The 21,893-nt window shown below is 43.3% G+C and overlaps 1 protein-coding gene across 1 annotated transcript in view; it reads right to left on the reverse strand.

Annotated features, from left to right (window-relative positions):
- Pstpip2 (proline-serine-threonine phosphatase interacting protein 2) overlaps positions 1–21,893 on the reverse strand; it is an 87,471-nt gene that overhangs the window by 32,124 nt on the left and 33,454 nt on the right. Inside the window, exons 2-4 of the mRNA XM_034518468.2 lie at positions 18,265–18,365; positions 6,894–6,971; positions 4,775–4,809 (exon numbers count right to left, since the gene is read on the reverse strand). Coding sequence (XP_034374359.1) covers positions 4,775–4,809; positions 6,894–6,971; positions 18,265–18,365 — 214 coding nt within the window. The remainder of the gene's footprint in view (positions 1–4,774; positions 4,810–6,893; positions 6,972–18,264; positions 18,366–21,893) is intronic.

Consider the following 21,893-nt stretch of genomic DNA (forward strand, 5'->3'; position numbering starts at 1 on the left):
CCAAGAAGCCATTCCCAGTAGATAGCCTCCGGGAGAGAGAAAGTCAGTGTCCATCAACAGGATGACGCTGGGTGTCAGACACACTCCAGGGCAGCCAAGCCTCAGGTATAGTTGCCCAACACAAATTGGATTCATGTTTTTTTTATTATTATTTTTTTTTAAGAGAGAGAAGAATATAAAGTTGGGTGTTAGAGAGGTGGGGGAGAAAAAATATGATCAAAGAATGAATAAAACTATTATTAAAGATACAGATGGGGCTGGAGAGGTAGCTCAGCAGTTAAGAGCACTGACTGCTCTTCCAGAGGTCCTGAGTTCAATTCCCAGCAACCACATGGTTGTGGCTCACAACCATCTGTAATAGGATCCAATGCCCTCTTCTAGTGTGTGTCTGAAGACAGCTGCAGTATACTCATTTAAATAAAAAATAAATAAATCTTTAAAAAAAGAGATACAGTTGGAAGCTCAACCTGGTTATTCTATATATTAATTATTCTTAAGTAGAGTTCATTTTAAACTCTAAATATTCCTTTAAGTCCCACTTACCTTGTCTTTTGGGTTTTGGGGGGGAAGGAGTTGGGGAGGTTCAAGACAGGGTTTCTCTGTGTAGCCCTGGCTGTCCTAGAACTCACTCCGTAGACCAGGCTGGCCTCAGACTCACAGAAACCTACCTGCCTCTGTCTCCTGTATGGCAGGATTAAAAGTGTAGGCCACCACCACCCAGCTTTTGTCCCATATTCCTCCCTCCCCCGAGACAGGGTTTCTCTGTGTAGCCCTGGCTGTCCTGGAACTCACTCTGTAGACCAGGCTAGCCTCAAACTCAGAAATCCACCTGCCTCTGCTTCCCAAGTGCTGGGATGAAAGGTGTGCACCACCACTGCCTGGCTTTTATCCCATATTTTGACATAATGTTTTCACCATCAGTCAATTTGAGTGTGTTGAAATTGCTACATTATTACCATCAGTCAATTTGAGTTTAAATTGCTACATTATCTCTCTTTTTCCCTCAAGTCATTTAGGCATATTTTTCAGATTACATATATGTGTGTGTAAGTATGGTTTCTGAAGTACTCTGGTTATAATTTATTTTTATTTAATTGTATTAAGTTTAGACAAGCTAGATTTGTACACTGTTGATGGGTTACCTAGTATACATTAAGCCTCTAAAAACCATAGTTATTCTAGTACTGTTTTATGAATACCTTATGCATCTTAAAGTGTATTTTCATCTTTTTGTTGGGCACAAATGGATCAATATGCCTTTCGGTTCAAAATAGATCATTAGATTCTTCAAATGTTTTATATATTTACTTTACTGCTTTAAATTATCAGTTTCTAGGGAAAAAACTATAAAATTCCCAGCTTTAAAAAAAGCATTTTCGCCGGGCAGTGGTGGCGCAGGCCTTTCATCCCAGCACTTGGGAGGCAGAGGCAGGCGGATTTCTGAGTTCGAGGCCAGCCTGGTCTATAGAGTGAGTTCCAGGACAGCCAAGGCTGTACAGAGAAACCCTGTCTTGAAAAACCAAAAAAAAAAAAAAAAAAAAAAAAAAAAAAAAAAAAAAAAGCACTTTCATAAATAAAGTATAATTAATATATATATATGTATGTATATATATATATACACACACACTCTTACACATATGCCATATTAAAAAATGACTTAATGTCAAATTCAAAAGACTGAACAAATGGAGAATGCATCCTTGAAAAACCCATATGGACTTAAGGATACTGAAAAGGGCAAACACAGCACATTTAATTGCTTTTGCTCTTTCAGCTTTGAAAAATTATAGAAGCAAAAAACCTCTAGGTGCTAGTGATATTTGGAAAAAGTATCACTGTTGGCAGGGGAAACAGAAGACACTTTTTGGAGAAAATCTGGCATTTTGGATGGTAAAAAATGTTTTAATGTAAAATAATGAGGCAGAAGTCTATGAACTGAGGTAGATATTAAATAGATAGCCAATTCTAGAGAAATGTGATAGTGTATATCTATATAAAAATACTCATATCAAAGTTTGTATGAAGAATTAAGATAAAGACTGGGAGCTCAAGAGACCGTGGCTCAGAGCTGCACTTGCAGGGGACCTGAGTTCCTTTCTGTAGAGTGAGCTGTCTCACCTGAACTTTAAATATTATATTACATATAATTATATATATACCAAATTAAATTATATTAAATTTAACATTTAATATATTATTTTAATGAGGAAAAAATAAAGCAGTTGAGGGCTTTTGTTTTGCTTTGTTAGTTGTCACTTGGACGTAACCTCTTGCCCAGCTCTCCAGGCTTCCCTGGGGACTCATGACCCTCCTGCTCTGCCTACTGAGTGCTAAGGTTGCAAGGATGTGTGACCACAACAGAAAGAAGGAGATGGAAAGAAATAGGAGCAGAAAATAGTAGCTGGGGTGAGCCAAGCTATGCTGGTGCTCTCTGCTTCAGGACACTTGGCTCCTCCATGCTTATAAATAAGAAACACGGGAGGACACTGCAACTACATTGAGAAGCAGACCCATCACTGAAAGAAGTAGAAAAGAAGACACTGTCTGTGAAGATGTTGAAAGGATATTTATTTACCTACCTTTTACACCTGTAGCACTGTGGTATGTGTGTGTCATATTGATTTTATATATGTGTGTGTATGTATGTATGTATTTATGTGTTTATGTATGTATGTATGTATGTATGTATGTATGTATGTTTTATCTCACTGCTGACTTGCCCAAGGAAGATAGTGAAACCAATATGCCTCTGCCTGTAATAGGCCATAAAGAAATTCTGTCTCCTCTGGTAGTAGGGCAAAGGCCCCAGTTCCCTCCAGAGGGGCCCCGCCCCATGCCCCGCAGGTAGAAATGATACACTGAAGGGTCAGGAAGACTCAACAGGCTTTCCCACTCAGCCTGCTAACAAGCGTGCCTGCCTGTCCAATGACATCTCCACAAAAATCAAAACAGCCATGGCTTTGAGAGCTTCCTAATAGCCAAGCAAGTGGAGATCAGCAAGCGCTGTGCTCAGACCAACCCAGTGGCATGCCTGAAGCCTGCTGGGCCCATTCCTGCACTGTGCACTCTGAGAGAAAATGAGGGCGCCTCACGTCCCCCTTCCACACCTCACCGTCCACACCTCACCGAACCCATTTCCCTGTCGACACTCTTTATCATGAACAACCAAGTGAAATTCTTTCCCTGGGTTCTGGCAGCTACCAGAGTAGATGAATGGAAGTAAATGTGGGTGGTGGGAACCTGAGCTGTCGGCACAGTGAAGACAGGCAGGCTGGGAGCCTCCAGACAGGTATCCATAGTAGGAACTGAGCTTTCAGCCTAGAGGATCCGACTGCCTCCATGTTGGCAGTGTGGCAACCAAACTGGATTAAAAGACACTGGCTAGTGTCCACTGCAGAAGAGATAGCACGGTTGCTGCAGGGGAAAGTCTCCTGTGTGGTGGCTTAGAAATCTCCTTGTTATGACAGTCATATTGAGGCATGACAGTGAAGGACACAGATGGCAGAAGTTCTGTTAGAACAGCACTCAATTAGCCACAGAAACACTTCAGGCATAAGTCATACACATTCTGCCTTTTGACACCTTTCACCTGGCAATCCCCTGTGAGGAAGGGCAGAAAGCCCCAGAAGCAGGTTCTAAACAAAAGGCCTGCGAACACTGAGCTGGGCAGGACTCCTTCAAAAGCATAGTGACAGGTCTCAGCCCAAACCTCCCAGTTCCTGGTTGTCACCACATCACTGTAACTAACAAAAATCTGCTGGTGTCATTCTAAGTCAGATTCACAACCAAATGAAGACAAAAGCAATGGACGGGCCAAGGTGGACATCAGGACTCACCCCTGACACACCTTGGACTAGAGGGACATTGCTGGTATCCTTTGAGACAGCAGATCTAGGGGCGTGTGGAACCATGTGCAAGTTACAATAAGAGGAAAGAATGACCAGGTGGTATGTTCTTTGAAGAACACATAAGGGCTTGGGTGAGTCTGGCTGAATCAGGTGGAATAGAGGCAGGCACTCACTTAAGAACATCTCTGAGGCCAGGCAGTGGTGGCGCATGCCTTTAATCCCAGCACTTGGGAGGCAGAGGCAGGCAGATTTCTGAGTTCGAGTCCAGCCTGGTCTACAAAGTGAGTTCCAGGACAGCCAGGGCTACACAGAGAAACCCTGTCTCGAAAAACCAAAAAAAAAAAAAAAAAAAAAAAAAAAAAAAAACCATCTCTGAGGTAAAGCAGGACAGAACGTACTTGCATGGTGTTACTCCCATTTGGAAGCTAAGAGCCTGCAGAATCCCAGCCCTACTCCAAACTCCCCAGTTGGAAACTCAGTGGGCCTGTGAATCTGTACTAACCGCAGCTCTCCAAGTGACAGGCGGGTGTGAAACATCTGGAATGTGCTCATTTCTACTCTGCAGTCATTTCTCACCTCATGGCTATTCTGAATTTTTTTTTTTACCTAACTCTAAATTGCTGTTCAAATTAGAACTCATCTTAGAAGAAAGACGTGGAATTTACAAAGGGCAGAAAATACAGCTTTATACTAGGGGTTAGCATGATGGCTCAGCGGTTAGCGTGCTAGCTACTCTTCCAGAGGCCCCATGATCAGTTCCCAGCACCTATGTGGTGATTCACAACCACCACCATAATTCCAATTCAAAGGGATCCGATGCCCTCTTCTGGCCTCTATGGGCACCAGGCACACACAGTACACAAACATAAATGCAGGCAAAACACTCAGACACATAAAATATAATATTTTTTAAATAATTAACTTACGCTGCTTGAAGACCTCAAGGGCTCTCTTCAAGGTACTGAAAAACAACACACATAATTTCAATTCTAGAAATCGTCTATGTAATTTTATTACAATGTTTGCACATGCTTCTCTGTGCCTACAGACTATCATGGAGGCTTCAGATTCACTTGTGTTCCTGAGTTTCAGAGGTAGTAAAAGACCAAAACTCAAGGCCAACCTCATCACTCCCGGGCATAGACAGTTCTTCAGTGTCTTCCCTGGGCAGAGCAAAATGCAGAAACTCTGCGTTTTACCTTCCCCAATGGAAATACAGCCATCGTGATCTCTTTCTCCTAAGAGCACGTTGCCATCTGAATATGAAAACAAAGCCATCTAATACACAGCTCAAATCCTATTGAGTATCTGTGGGGTGTGTGTATGTGTGTTTGTGTACGTATGTCTGTGTATATATGTGTATGTGATTGTGTGTGTATATGTATTTGTGTATATATGCATGTGTATGTCTCTGTGTGTACATCTGTGTGTATGTGTGCATGCGTGTATGTGCGTTTGTGAGTGTGAAGACAGCATCTCACATAACCCAGGCTTGCTATGTAGCTGAAGCTGGCCTTAAGCTCTTAATCCCCCTGCCTCCACTTTTCAAGTGCTAGGATTACAGACAGGTTCGATCACTATGCCCCAGCTCGAACCTTGAGACACACTCTCAGTTCTGAGCCACTACTCTCAGTTCTTTTTAAGAAGACAATACATTGCTGTTAACTACAGTCACGATGCTATATATAACAAATCTCTTGAACTTATTTCTCCTTAACTAAAACCTTCATACCCTTTTTCCTTTCCATGTCATGTGTTGTACATGTGTGTGAGCGTGCATGTCTCCATATGTGTGGGCACATATGGGAGTAGACATGCACGTGCATGTGAAGGAAGGCCTGAGGTTGAAAGCTGATACTGGGAATCATTCTCCATCACTCTTCGGCTTCATTTACAGAGGCAGGGTCTCTCAATCAAACCCAGAGCTCACTGATATGACCAGTCTCTCTATACAGTTTATTCTGGGGATCCCCTGTCTCCAGCTTCTCCAGTTGGAATTACAGGCAGGTTTCCACGCCCATCCAGCATGCACAAAGGTTCTGAGGACAGAGCTATGGTCTCCATGTTTTTACAGCAAGTGCTTCAAGCACTGAGCCAGTCCCAGCTCGGAAATCATTGTCTTTTGACTGACATCTCCCTAAGCTTGGCCCCAGCCCCTGGGAACTTCATTCCTATCTGATTCTTCTTCAGAATCTCTAGAACATTTCTAAAAATTTCCTCTTAAGCTTTTAATTCACTCTTTCATAAACATACTTTATACACTTGAGGGTTTTTATTTTTAGATCCATTCATTTCAGCACTAAAAATCTAGCTATATCTAATTCTGCTATTGCATTGTTGAATTGTATTCACAGTAACCTCAGTGTGTATGCATAGGCATGTGCCTGTTTCTGTGCATGCATGTGCCTGTGTGTGCCTGTTCCTGTGCGTGCATGTGCCTGTGTGTGCCTGTTCCTATGCATGCATGTAGCTGTGCATGCATGTGCCTGTGTGTGCATGTGCCTGTGTGTGCATGAGCCTGTGCATATGCATGTACCTGTACATGTATGTGCCTATATGTATGTGCCTGTGGAAGTATGTGCCTCTATGTTGTGTGTGTGTGTGTGTGTGTGTGTGTATGTGTGTGTGTGTGTGTGCGCGCGCTTGCATTATGAAGTAAATGTTCCATTCAACTGTATTTCTCTAGCAAGAGTCTGTGTTCACATCTTTCAGTTAAGCAGAACCCCTATCCAGGTCCATCTTAAACTGCATCTCTACCTTAGGACAGGTCCACCTTAAACTACATCTCTAGCTCAGGATTCTTCAGAGACAGCATTGAAAAAAAATAAATGTGGTAACTTGAAACCACAAATCCTGTCTCCCATGAGGATCTCCTAAGTGTGTCTCAAAGAAGAGACACATTTTTCACGATTGAAAAGCAAGAAGTGGGGAGATATCACTTCTTTCCATCTAACTTATTGCAACTGCCACTCAACCATGCTTGCTGAAACAGAGGGGTGCAAGCAGTCACAGGCAGCGTAGGAGGCAGAAGGCGCTGGCACCTACTTGATCTCAGACTGTCCACACGGCTTCTTCCTGGCGAGACTCAGCAGATCTTTGCCATATTTCTCTTCAATTGATGCCCTATAGGAAACAGAAGAGAAGGCCATGGATCCTGCATCGAGTTCTTGGCTAAAGCACGAAAAATGCTGCTCCTTCTGGAGAGCTGTTCACTCACTGTGGACGTTCAGATGTGACGTCACTATCCAAGACATAAGACTCAATAATAAATCTTTTAAAAAACTAAAAATAAACCAATAAAATAAAACTCAAAGGTCGCATGGTGGTGAACACCTGTAATCCCAGAACCGGGAGTTCAAAGTCAGCCTTAGCTACACGGTGAGTTTGAGGCCAACCTAGGATACATGAGACCTTGTTTCAAAAAACACAAGTAGCCGGGCGGTGGTGGCGCACGCCTTTAATCCCAGCACTTGGGAGGCAGAGGCAGACGGATTTCTGAGTTCGAGGCTAGCCTGGTCTACAGAGTGAGTTCCAGGACAGCCAGAACTACACAGAGAAACCCTGTTTCGAAAAAAAAAAAAAAAAAACAAAACCAAAACCAAAAAACACAAGTAGGGGCTGGAAGGATGACTCCTGGTTAAGAGCACTTGTTGCTCTTCCAAAGGACCTGAGTTCAGTTCATAGCACACACATCAGGCAGTACACTGTTGTCACAGGTAACTCCAGAGGACCAGACATCTGCTTCCAGCCTCCTTGGAATCACATATATATGACATACAGGCAAAATACACATAAATAAAAATGTCTTTGAAAATACATACATTATATGTATGTGTATATATATATGTATGTGTATACACACACACACACACACACACATCCATACAATGCAAGACTTCAGTTTTTAATGACTTGTTTTGTTTTGGGTGTTGGGACTGGAAGCCCTGACCTTGCTAGGCAAGCATGTTTCCTCTAAGTTCAATCCCCACCGAACCCCTACTGTACAAGGGGAAGAAGCACAGAGGTCCTCAACTCTAGCTATGCTCAGGTTGGAAGTCCCTTCCACATAAGAGACAAGGCCTCCATGTGGTCAAGGCCAGCCTTGAACAACAAGTACATAGCACTGTGCCTGGCTTGTGTATAGTTTTTAAGGGGAGCCCTCTTCCACCTTCTCTAAGAGGCCCCTCCTCCTCCAGTCAAATGCACAGCTAATCTGTACCAAGAGAAGGGATCTCAAGACGTAAACTGCAGCTGGCATGTCACAGAAACAGCTCCTGGGTGTTGGAGGCTAGTCTAAAGCACAACCGTAGTCTTCCCTGACCTCTTCACCTCCCCCATCCCTGTCACTTTCTCCACTGTTTGCCCTTGTCCCAGCATTATCCAGACTATATGATTAGGTTAAGGTATTTTACACTGCCTTAGTTTCTTCAGTTCTTCAAAATTTCTAGAACTAAAAAATAAATAGTCTCAGGGGAAAACAAGCCAATCAGGAGCTGGGAAGATGGCTCAGTAAAGCGGCTGTTTCGTAAGCATGAAGACCTGAGTTTGGACTCTCTGCACCCACGTGCACTGCTGGGGAGAGACAGGAGGATTTCTAAGACTTTCTGGTAAGCTAGTCTAGCCAACTGGTGGTATCCTGGTTCAGTGAGAGTCCCCCACCTTAAAGAATGAAGCAGAGAGCAACTGAAAGTGTCACCCCAAATCAACTACTGGCCTCCATGGAGAGAGAGAGAGAGAGAGAGAGAGAGAGAGAGAGAGAGAGAGAGAGAGAGAGAGAGAGAGAGATCACCAGAATCCAGGGTTTAAAAGGCCAAATTTGATGACACAAACTTGTTTAGAGGCAGGAGGATTTCTGGGTTTACTGACCAGGCAACCTAGTGTACACAGGAAGCCTCATGACAGTAAAACACTGTCTCAAAGGAAAAGAAGTAGCTACAGCAACAGAAACAGCAGCAGCAGCAACAGCAGCATGGGGTGCATCATTTAATTCTAGCACTTGGGAGGCAGAGGCAGGTGGATCTCTGTGAGCTCAAGGGCAGCCTGGTCTGTAGAGTGAGTTCAAGGCCAGCAAGGGCTATACAGTGAGACCCTGTATTGGGAAGAAAAAAGTACAATACAGTAGAACACATCCATAGTTACATCCCTGGGGCACCATAGAGCTTGCTGGCCAGCCAGCCTAGTGAAACTGATGAGTTCCATGTCCAGAAAGAAACCGTCTCAAAAAAAGTAAGGTAAAGGGTCTGTGAAATGGCTCAGAAGGTAAGGGTGCTTGCAGCCAAACCTTGATAACGTGAGTTCAACCCTCTAGAACCCACGTGGTTGATGGAAATAACTGATTCTCCTTCTGAAAGAGAGAGAGAGACAGAGACAGAGACAGAGACAGAGAATGAAAAACAACCAAGGAAGACACGGACATCAACATAGGGCACTCAGAGATAAGCAGCCACACACACATGCATTCACACATGTGCATTCACACACATGCATTCACACACATGCATTCACACACGTGCATCCGCACACGTGCACTCACACACATGAACATGTATAGACAAATACACCACAAACTCATATAAATTAGTTATGTTAGTGATTGAAATAGAATTTTTTAGTTTAGTTTGTTTGTGTATATTTTTGTCTATAGTATGTACACATGTGAGCACGTGCCTGCGTGCACACATATGAAGGCCAGAGGATGACACAGGGTTTTCTCTCTCACACTCTATCCTCTTCTCTTGAGACAGGGTCTCTTGCTAAGCTTGGAGATCATATTAGCTGACATCAGATAAATGTAAAAAAACAAATAAATGTAACAAAAAATGTAGGGATGGCCATTTTCACAGTGTGGTTTCTTCCTGTCTATGAGCATGAGTCTTCCCATCTTAGACTGTCTTTGATGTCCTTCATCAGAGGTTTAAAGTTTCCATTGCAGAGGTCTTTCCCTTCATTGGTTAGGGTTATTTCAGAGTATTCCTTCTTTGAAGCAAGTGTGAATAGAACTGACTGCCCGACTCCCTTCTCGTTCACTGTGTTTGTTGCTGGCAGCTTGGGTGTGTTCGTTCTGCATCCTTCCAGTTTGCTGCAAGAGTTTCCCAGCTCACAAGTGAGTGATTTTTTGATGTTTTATTCAATTTAGTATGTAAGTATTTTATTGATAATTTTTTACATTTATATTCATCAAGCAATCTGGCTTATGATTTTATTTTGTCGTTGCTGTGTCTTTGATTCCATATTATAGTATGACTGGCTTTGTTAGAAGAGTTTTAAGACACTCCTTTTCTATTTTATGAAATAGTTTGAGCATCAGTCCTTAAAAGTCTGATAGAAGCCAGGGATGCTGGATTCGGGGCCAGCCTGGCCTACATAGCAAGTTCCAGGATAGCCAGGCATATGTAATGAGACTATGTCTATACATAAATACATAAAATACATAAAAACATAAATATATAACTTCTGATAGACTTCACTAGTGAATCCACCTGGGCCTGGACATTTTCTTGCTGGGAGATTTTATTACTGCCCCAATCTCACCAATTGATGTAGATCTGATATTTTATTTTATTTGTGTGTGTGTGTGTGTGTGTGTGTGTGTGTGTGTGTGTGTGTGTGTGTGTGTGTTGCACATGCACAGGTGCCCAAAAAGGCCTGAAGGTAGCACTGGATCCTCTGAAGGTGGAGTTACAGATGGTTGTGTTTCACATGACATGGGTATAGGAAACCAAGCCTGGGCTTTCTGGAAGACAACAAGCACTCTCAACCACTGAGACATCCCTCTAGGCCCCTGTTTAAATTCTTTATCCCACCTTGGTTTAATTTGGGTAGACCATGTGTATCAGAAATTCATGTGTTACTTTTACAATTTCCAACTTAATAAGATCGTAGATTTTTAAAGTCTGCCCTAAGTGTTTTCTCTGAATTTCCCCAGTATCTGTTGTAAAGTCTCCTTTACATTTTTAGGTTTTTTTTTTTCATTATTAATTTGAGCCTTCTTTCATTTTTTTAATTTGGCTAGGTTTTGCCTATCTTGTTTTTTTCTCTTCAATGAAGTAGCTCTCTTCTTCATTGATTCTTTCTTCAGTAATTTCTAGCTTGATATTATTTCTTTTCATATATTAATTTTATGTTTAACTTGTTCTTCCCCTCGGGCCAATCATTATTTGTTTGAGATCTCTCGAATTGATAATGTAGGCACTGCAACCCTGAGCTCTCTCCCTCAGAGCTGCTCTCTCTGTACGCTGAAAGCTTTCACACAATGTGTTCCATTTTCACTCCATGTAGGAATGTTTTAATTCCCTCCTCCCTTCTTCCATGACCCACTGATCACGCACTAGTGCGTGGTTTAATCCTCATGAGTCTGTGTCTGTTGTACAGCATCTCCTGTTTTACTCCACTGTGGTCAAAATATAAGAGATGATTTCCACATTTTCTATATGTCCATCACATGTCCTCTTTGCGGGGAAGTCCCAGAGGCTGCTGAGAAGAATATTCTGCATATTTGAATGAAATGTCCATAAAGGCTGTTAGTCCCACTTGGCCTATGATGTTATTTAACTCAGATACATATTTTTCCTTGGAATGACCTGTCTATTGTGGAAGTTGGTATTGAGATAACCCAGTGTTGAGGTTAATCTGTAACTTTATATCTAACAGTATTTGTTATATAAAATTGAGTACGCTCATGTTTGGCACATACACGTTTAGCATTGTAATGTCCTCTTGATGGTCTGTACTCTTTAATTAGATAAACATTCGTTATCTCTTCTGGCTAGTTTGAATTTTGTCAGGTAATAGAACAGTAACACCTGCTTATTTACTAGGTCCATTTGCTTGGATTTTGTTTTTCTTTATCCTAAGATAGTATTTGTCTTGATGATGACATATGTTTCTTAGATACAGCAAACACATGGGATCTAATTTTTAATCCAGTATGTTAGTCTGTGCTTTTTAAAATAGGGTCTAGAGACCATTACTATTCAGAATTACTATTGAAAGGTATGTATTAATTCACGTCACTTTGTTGACTGTGTGGTAGCTGGTGTTTTCATCCTTGTTTGGTTACTCACTGTTGAGTGTAGCTTTTTCTCTCTTGTAGTCTCTTAGATGTGTTTATCTTCCTTCAAGTATCTTCTGCAGAGCTCAACTAGTGGTCAGAAGTTTCTTAAACTCTTTTTAATCATAGAAAGTTTTTCATTTTCCTTCAACACATTAAAGCCCTCCTGCCTTTTTGAATTTCTATTGAGAAATCTCCTGTGCTGAATCTGGCTTTATACAGAACCTGGTGTTCCTCATACATCTTTCAGTGCATTCTTTGTTCTGTCTATTGACTGTTCTAACTACGGTTTGACATGAGGCTTTCCCCCTGGTCTTCAGTGTTTTAACTGCCATATGATCTAAGTGGGTAACACTTTTCCTAGATGTGAGGAAATTTTCTGCTCTGACTTTATTGACAATGTTTTCTATGCTTTTAGCATGAGGTTCTATTTCTTCTATGCCCATAATCTGTAGATTTGGTCTTTTCAGGGTGTCCCTTAGGTTTTATGAGTTCTTTTCAGGCCTTCTTATGAGTATGTACTTTTAAAGTCTGAGTGCTGAAATTTCTCTACCTTGTCTTCAAGCACTGATACTCTGTCCCCTCCATGACCCATTTCTTTGCTGAAGCTTTTCATACAGGTGGGTTTTTTTGTTTGGTTGGTTGGTTGGTTTTTTTGTTTTGTTTTGTTTTGTTTTGTTTTGGTTTGGTTTTTGGTTTTTTTGAGACAGGGTTTCTCTGTGTAGCCCTGGCTGTTCTGGAACTCACTCTATAGACAAGGGTGGCCTTGAACTCAGAAATCCACCTGTCTCTGTCTCCCAAGTGCTGGGATTAAAGGCGTGCACCACCACTGCCCGGCTTTCCATAGAGTTTTTTATTTGACTTATTGCTTTTTTTATTTCCAATATTCTACTGGGCTTTTCTTCAATATTTCTATCTCCACTGACACAACTTTCATATCCTATACTAATTTTGTTCATCTATTTAGCTACTGTGTTCTCTTGGAATTCATTCAGGAGCTTATGGCCTCTGATTTGTTTGAACATATTTAAAAATCATCCTCTTGAATTTTCTGCCAGCAACTGTGTCTAATTCACTCTCCCTGGAGGACAATTACAACTGCATTACTAAATTTTACAAAAGTCACGTTGTCTTCGTGTTTCATGTTTCTTCTACTTTTGCATTGGGACTTCAGCACCTGTGTTTGTTCTCTGGTTGAATTCTTTTTAATTTGCCCTGATTCTTTCAGCATGAGCGTTTTTAATGTTCAACAAGGACTAGATTTCAATAGAGCTGAATTGTCATTCTTCTCCACTACACTGGTGTCTAGGACACCAGGCTCAATCCCCAAGGCTTCCCTGAAATTAGTATACTGTCTTCAAAATGGTCATTATCAAAGGGTATGCTTACTATGAAAATACAGTAATCATCAAAAGAAAAAATAACACCCCTTAAATGTCAATCATTTTAGGAAGTGAAGGAGCACTGACACTACCGTGTGGGATAATACGCTAACTGCCACGGAAAGTGAGGGAAAGATCGTAAGACTGGTGATCAGCATCACGTTGTAGAGGGTAAGTATGAATAGAAGAGGGGACAGCAGGAGGGATGAGTCAGCTTAGGCAGAAAGTAAAATGAAAAGTCATCAGTCAATCATTCATTCAGATAATCTCCAACCATCTCAGCTCTCGGGAGGCTGACACACAGAAATCCTGCAAACCAGGGCAAGCCAGTGCTCCTTGAAAAGGGAAAAGAAAAAGAAAAGAGAGAGGTTGAGCACACATGCAAAAGAGACCAAAGCTAAGCTGCTAACCTGTCCCTAACTTAGCATTCATATTCACTGGTGTTAAATACACAATAATAAAGAAAGGGGACAGAACTGAGCGCAGACTAGAGACTGACGCGGTCTGGCTGCTTGCTCATCTCACTGTCCCTTTCTTGGGCTCCCGGGAGACTGTGACACCCCATGCATTCCTTTGTAAGGTTGGGTCATGGATGTTGCTCATACCTCTAGATGGTCCTTTAGGAGTCCAGTTGTCATTGCTGGCCCTGCCCCTGTGTAATCCTTCCCAGTGTCCAGTTTGCTGCCTGGAACATGCCACTACAGACTCTGCTCCAACCAGGTTTCCACCCCACCAAATACTACTACATAGTTCCAATCAAAGTTTCTTCCTACAGTCTGGAAGCACTCTGGCCAGGTTTCAACAGATAGTCCCTACTTGCTCTGCGTTTTCTAAGACCAAGACCTAAGAGGTCTCGGCTACCATCCCCACGGAGTCAGCCAGAGGTCTTATTAAATTGGCATCCCAGGGATTCCCAGTGCTGAAAGAAGAGTTTTCCTGGAGTTTCCCCTCCCTCTGCCAGGATTGCTCTGCATCCCTTGTCTGACCTCTCCCTCTCTCTGACACCACTGACACACAGAGGAAGATCTCAAATGCTTAACACTGGAAGTTCAAGTTTAGATCTTCTGAGCCTCGCTGTGTTATAACATGTCTCTTATCATCTGCTGCTTCCTCTCACTGGAAGCAGAATATTTCCTCAAACCATTTGCTTTGGGAAAGTTTCCTGGCTTGCTTTGGTATCAAAACTAGTGGTAACTAAGCATCAGCACTTTTGGTAACTAAACATAAGCACTTCAAAGCCACCATCTGTCTCCCACTGTGTAATGCCTATGGCACCTAGCAGAGAATCCCTGTCCATTGCCCTCTGCCTTCCTTCCTGCACACTCCTCAAGAGTTCTTGAGAACCCCTGTGGTTTCCATGAGGAGATTCTCTAGCATTCAGGCAACAGTGGGCAGAATTCCCCCACGCTCCCAGCAAGCACCATGGTCTACTCTGGAGAAAAGAGGGAGCTTTACTGAAATGAAACTCCTACGTCATGCTCTCTAAAACCAGGGGAACCACCATTGACACACAAAGAAGATCTCAAGGATAGGGGAAGTCGTGGGTCCTGAGGCCATAAGCAAGGGAGGAACCACCAGGACGCTGCAGAAATCCCCTTTGATGAAAAGACCTACTCTTAGAGCACCGCCCAGCCAGTGTTTCCTCCTACTTGTCCTTCAACTTGTCTACTTTAAAGGTTTATTTCTTTTACTTTACATGTATGGGTGTTTTGCTTGCACGTATATCTGTGCATCGTGTGTGCACAGAGCACGAGGAGGCCAAAAGAAAGGCCATTAGATTGTCTAGAACTGGAGTTACGGATGGTTGTGAGCTGTCGTGTGGTTGCTGGGAATGGAACCTTGGTCCTCTGCAAGGGCTATAAGTGCTCTTAACCTCCAAGCCATCTCTCTAGCCCCTAAGTTGTCATTTTTGGAACATTTATTATACACCGGGCATCCTTCTGGGTGCCAGGATCACTGAATGACTGGAATAAAAGAGTGGCCTAATGGAGCTGGAGGGTGTGTGCACCGATACTCTAGTTTATTACAACAGGGCTGTGTGAAATGTAAAAACAGGGCACGTCACAGAAGAGAGGTCCTGCTCCTCTATTTTTACCTGCCAATTCACTCTTCCTATAGAGATTAATTCATATTAGTTGAAAAACTTAGAGGTTTCACAATGAGATCCCTGTCCGTATTTTACCTCCTTCCGGCTCTTCCTGCCTTTCCTTCTGCCGTCCGCTCTTATTAGTCCTTTTACTTCTAGGTCTTGTTTATTTCCGTGCATGAGAAAAAGCATATTGGTCTTTTTGTGTCTGCGTTATTTCACTTAAGTGTGACTGTGATCTCCAGTTTCATCTCATCGATTTTCCTGAAAATCCAATACTCGACCAGATACACTTCTCCCCAAAGCCCTTACCCTTGCTCACTTTGACCCCTCCCTCCAAATTTCCCAGACCAGGAATAATCCATGTGCCAGCTCTCCTTCAACAACTCATGGCCAGCATAATCAGACACAGTCTTTCCCATCAAGCCTGAGGACAGTCTCCAGTGACCCTGTGCCTGGAGCCTGAGGAAGCCCCCAGATCAGAGTAGGTAGCCAGAATGAAATCTTTTGTCCAAGAACCTGATATCTACCCATTTTTGCTCATTTTACTACATATTCCCAAAATAGTGCCTCTGTTGAATTATTAATTTCTTTGGAAAACCCAGACTCCTTGCTCAGAGATTTTTACAGACATGAGTACAATGGCTTCCTTTTACTGAGAAGGAAAACAGACACCTGGAAAGATATGTGCCCTTGATATATGTCCCTGCCAGTTACCAAGGAAGCAGGATCAGAAGAGGAAGAGTTTGGACTCTGTCCCTGTGTTCTTTCCTTTATAGGTCTCAGCTGCCTGTGCCATTTGCATGGTAGGAGCTGTCTCCCTTTAAAAAAATAGCGAGCTCCAGCTCTAGTCCCCATTGTCTCTGGTTGTACTGTTCTTTGGAGTAGGGTTACTACAGATGTCATTAGCTAAGATGAGGGCACCCTTGATCAGGGAGGGTCGCTTCCTAATCCTTTAGAGCTGGTGTCCCTGTGAGAAGATAATGTAAAGAAACAAGTCAAGGACTCCCTGTGGTAATAAAGCGGGGTGTCTGGAAACTATGGAGCTGAAAGCCAGGACACATCGGAGACTCCTAGTGACACCGGATGCTACACAAACCACATTCTTCCTAAAGTCTCCAAGAGAGGAAGGTCCTGTTTCCACCTCCCACAGCTCCTCACTTTCTGGTGTCTAAATGAAGTCCTGCGTTCGTTCCTCTTACCACTTGGGGCTGCTTACTTCCACCTCCAAGACTGCCTGTCCCCCACAGTGGTCAGAACCACCTTGTCCTGTCAGAGCCCTGCAAGGATCCCCTCTTCCATGAAGCTCCCGTGCTTCCTAGTGCATTCTGTTGCTTGCTGCATCTCTGTCTGCTGTTTTGTTTACAAATCGTACTTTTCAGATCAGCTCCTAAGGAACTTCGGGATGGTATTGATGGAGAAGAGACTTGAAATGACAAAACTGGTGTCATAAACGATTTACTCACAAATTTGCTTAGGAAACATTAAGCCACTCAAGGTAGAATTTAGTAAGGGAGCACTGCCTCCAAAATACACCGAAGAGAAGAAGAAGGTACTGTACAGGCCTGTTTGAGAGATGTGAGATTTAGGATGTTGAGAGTGCTCATGTTTGTTTACAAAGACTGACCGAAAGAAGGCCTGACTTAAAAGCGACCATTAGGTTCATCTCTGTATCAAAAAGCATGACTCTAAGAGCAGCCCCAGGAGGCAGCACAGGGTTACAGCCACCATGAAGTCCTGGCCTGCCATTAATTCCTCCTGTGCTCTTATGCAGAAAAGCTTAAGTCTTCCAAGTGGTCAAGATGGCCCAGTAACAACTATTGGAAAAGAACAATGTTGATGTACTTAAGAAATAATCCTGAGCCAAGCAGTGGTGGCCACACCTTTAATTTCAGCCCTTGGGAGGCAGAGGCAGGTGGGTCTACAGAGTGAGTTCCAGGACAGCCAGAGTTACACACAGAAACTCTGTCTCCGAAAAAAATAATAATAATAACAACAACAATTCTGGCAATATATTTGTTGTGTCAATCTCCCATCTGCACCAGCCAGACTTGCAGTCTCCTGTCTCTGTTTAAATTGTTCAAAGTGGAACCTAGGGACTGGACCTGAAATAAACCTCAAGATGACAGCCTATATGGAATACACAAGCCTAAGGTATAAATAAGTTACTAAAATCATCTGTTCATGAACAGTCCCTCTATAGGCATTAGCCAGAATTGGACACATGCTATGCTAAAAAAAAATTTTTTAAAAAAACCTTTTGTTTTTCATTTATTAATCTTTAAATGTGCAGAGTAATTTCTCATTAAGAAGGCATATTAACGTTAACTCTAGAATAGTATCAGACACTTCTGGGGTTGTTTCACACCCTGGAGCAGAAGGTCTTCAGAATCGGTAAACACAGCCAAACCAACCAATGGAAAGGGATGAAATGACTCAAGGGTGGAGTGGCTGCAGGCAAACCTGACATCTGAGGAGCTGTGGGAGAGGTGGGGACAGAACCTTGCTCTCTTGGAGAGTCTAGAGAGAATGGGCTTGTGTAGCATCCGGTGTCACTAGGAGTCTCTGATGTGTCCTGGCTTTCAGCTCCTAATTCCCACCAGCCCTACTTCATTACCACAGGGAGCTCTTGACTTGTGTCTTCATTAATCTTCTCATAGGGACACCTGCTATGACAGATTAGGAAGTGACCCTGATCAAGGGTGACCTCCCGTAAAGGCAGAAGGAGAAACTCAATGGCACAAAGTTGTCCCCTGACTCCCGCAAGCCCGCTGTGGCACATGCATGCCCACAGACTAACAAGAAATAACTTTTTCTACAAAAGAAAAGAGAAACCAATCAGTGCCTGGTCTGGGGTGGGGGTGGGGCTTCCTGGCTCAAGAGACCTGAGCATCTTACCTCTCTTTCAAAAACTCCTCAAACTCCTTGCAGTTCTTGCGGCCATTGTTCAGATGCTGGATGATACTGTCATATCCAATGGTGCTCAGAATATCCGTGCTCTGTTGAGATAAACAACATGGAGTCAGGCCAAGGAGAAGCATGAAGGATGGATGGGCTGAAGAGGCAGGAAGCCCACAGTGGGACTTCAATGGATCACTTTTACAAAGATTTGACATAATACAGAAAAGAAGACAAGATAAACAGCTGGGAAGAATAATAGTTCAAAGGACAAAGCCGAAGGGCCGCAGAACAGGAGGGATGAGGCAGAGGAGTAAGAGACAAGGATTTTCTCTAGTTCCACCCATTTGCCTGCAAAATGCATGATGTTCTTGTTTTTAAATGTCATCCTGAGTGAGGTGACTCATACCCAAAAGGTATGTACTCACCGATTAGTGGATATTAGCCAAAAAGTACAGAATACCCACGATATAACCCACAGACCATAAGAAGTGTGTAACAATCAGAAAGGCCCAAATGAGGATGCTTCAAGCCTACTTAGAAAGGGGAAGGAAATTATCACAGGAGGCAGAGGGAGGGAGGGACCTGGGTGTGGGAGAAGGGAAGTAGAGGGGAAAAGGGGAACAGGATCAGGTATGGGGGGGGGGTGGCAGGAGAGATACCCAGAGGACCAAGGGAATGAATGTAGATAAGCAGCATGGGAAAGTGGGGGGACCCTCTAGAAAGTACCAGAGACACAGAAGGTGAGAGACTCTAAGGACTCAATGGGGGTGACCTTAGCCAAAATGCCCAATATTGGGGAGAGGGAACACCTCCAGTAAATAGACAGGGCCTCAAGTGGAGGAACAGAGTTACTAATCCTGCAGTCAAAATGCCTGGCCAAGAACTGTTCCTGTCTAAAAGAACTGCAGGGACAAAAATGGAGAAGAAACTGAAGAAAAGGCAGTCCAATGACTGCCCAACTTGGGATCCATCTCATTAGGGTATGAGGGAGAGCACCAAGGTCTGACATTACTATGCTATGATGTGCTTACAGATGGGAGCCTGGCATGGCTGTCCTCAGAGAGACCCTACCGGCAGCTGACTGAGACAGAGGCAAATACTTACACCCAACCATTAGACTAAAGTTGAAGACCCCTATGGTTAAGTTAGGGGAAGGATTGAAGAAGCTGAAGGGAAGAGCAACCCCATAGGAAGACCAGCAGCCTCAACTAACCCAGGAAGATCTCAGAGACGAGCTACCAAGCAGGAGCATACATGGGCTGGTCTGAGCTGCCCCCACCTCCCCAACCCAGCTCATATATAGCAGAGGTCTGCTTGGTCGGGTCTTAATGGGAGAAGATGTGCTTGATCCTCAAGAGACTCCAGGGAAGAGGGAGGCCTGGGGGGAGGTGGGGGGGAGCACCCTTTCAGAGGCAAGGGAGATGAGGAACTGTGGGGGGGGGGCTGAGGGGAGCAATGACTGGAATGTAAATAAATAAAATAATAATTTTAAAGAGAGAGAGAGAGAGAGAGAGAGAGACATAAGGATAAGGGGTAAGGCGTACTCAAGCCCCTCTCTGCAGCTCTACTCATACCTAAGTCAGGCCAGGAGAGCCAGCAGAAAGTTCCCACTCTAGCCCCTTTGCTTGCTGCCTGCACATTCACATTGCTTGGCAGGAACTGCCTCAGGCTACAGGCCCACCTTAATCAGGCTCCACACAACCTCAGTTTGCTCTGAAACCTGATGTCAGAGGACCTGCTGTCTCCTACAGCCAGTCAGTCCTCTCGAAGGACTGTGGGATATCTGTGAAAGGCAAGCAGTTCTGAACCACAAGGCAAGAGCAAGGCTGCAAAGCAGAGTGAAAGAAAGTGACCACCGGCCTGTGGGATTAGGAATGGGAGCCTGGGCCAGCTCCTGGGCCTGTCCATGGCTCCTGGCCCTAGTTTGGGGAAAAATAATATTTAATTTTTAATTAGTGATTTCGCTACCTTCTCTTTAATGCAGCATTTAGATTATCGTTTGCAAAGCTCGTCAGTCTCTCAACTCTCACATTTTCTGGGGGTCTCCTCTGGGTAGCCCACTTTCCTCTCATGAGCACTTTGAATTTGGTGTTCTGTACACACACAAGATGGCCTTTCTGTTCCAGCTCTGCTGAATGCTGGAATAGAATACTGTCATACTGTCACCACCCCCTGAGCCCCACACAGAAATGTTTCCCTTGATGTCATACACCTCACAGGCCTTCAGCAGAAATGTGCAGGGTGAGCTCTCTCCTGAAACCCCATCCAGATACATAAGATCAGAACAATGAAGCAAAGCCTCCTGGGACGTGAACAAAGAACTACAAAGGGTCACTATCGGCATCCTTTGTAGACAGAAGTCTCCATTCCCACTCACTGAGAATGCTTGACTTCTCTGAGTTATGACATATAGAAGGTGGTTTCCCTTTTCTAAATTAAAGGTACAGATAGTTTACATCTGGTAGGGCAAGGAAGTTAGAACAGAGTTTCCTGAAAACATCCCAACTGCGGGTCTTAAAGAAACAGAACAGCTGCCCAGTCACTCAGGGTCATGAAGAAAGGAAACCAAGTAAGAAGCAACTCAGAAAAGAAATTCCCTGGGCTGGGGAGATGGCTCACAGGTTAAGAACACTGATTGCTCTTCCAGAGGTTCTGAGTACAATTCCCAGCAACCACACGGTAGCTCTCAACCACCTATAATGGGATCCGATGCCTCTCCTTGTGTGTCTGAAGACAGCGACAGCATACTCTCATACATAAATTAAATAAAACTTAGACACACAGACAATAGAAGTGAACAAAAGACAAGGCACTGACCTAAGCTTTTGTTTTAAGTAGCTCAAGAAAAAGAGCTAGATAAACTCACATTACATAGTAGAAAAAATGTAAAACAGTGGAATCAAATAAAGATAAACAATAGAGAACACTGATTAAACCAAGTTGTCCTTTGAAAAGTTAAATAAAGTTGATAATGGGGGAGAATAAAATACAAATTGCCAATATCAGAATAAAAGTGTGAACCTCAATACAGATTTCAATCAATAAAGATGCTGCAGGTGTTATAAGCTACACCTAGCAGGTGTGGTGGCACACGTCTATAATTCCAGCTCTTAAGCAGCTGGGGCAAGGAGAATTCAAGTTCAAAGTCAGCCTGATTGAGATAGTGAAGTCGTATCCCCAAAAACCCAGAAGATGGGGCTGAAAAGATCATGATGTCTTCCCAGAACAAAAGTTCAGTTCCCAGTACCTGCACCCGGCAGCTCACAGGTCATGCCTGGAACTCTAGGTCCAAGAGAATTGAACCAACCTGTTGTCTCTGAAATCACCAGCATTTATGTGCAGGTACTCACCCACAGACACACATGTAGATACATATACATATTTTAAAAGAACTTTTTAATAGAACAAAGAAGGAAACATCATGAAGACTTTTAAAAACACAAATAAAACAGATCTCTAATAGCTCTCCATCTTTACAGAAACATAAAACTTAAAGCACTCTCACAATGAAAGAAAATTGACCCAAAGCAGGGCATGCTGGTACATGCCTTTAATCCCAACACTCTGGTGCAAGAGGCAATGAATCTCTGTGAGTTCAAGGCCAGCCTGGTCTACATAGGAAGTTA

Source organism: Arvicanthis niloticus, chromosome 14 (genome assembly GCF_011762505.2).
Source record: "Arvicanthis niloticus isolate mArvNil1 chromosome 14, mArvNil1.pat.X, whole genome shotgun sequence".
Lineage (NCBI taxonomy): Eukaryota > Metazoa > Chordata > Mammalia > Rodentia > Muridae > Arvicanthis > Arvicanthis niloticus.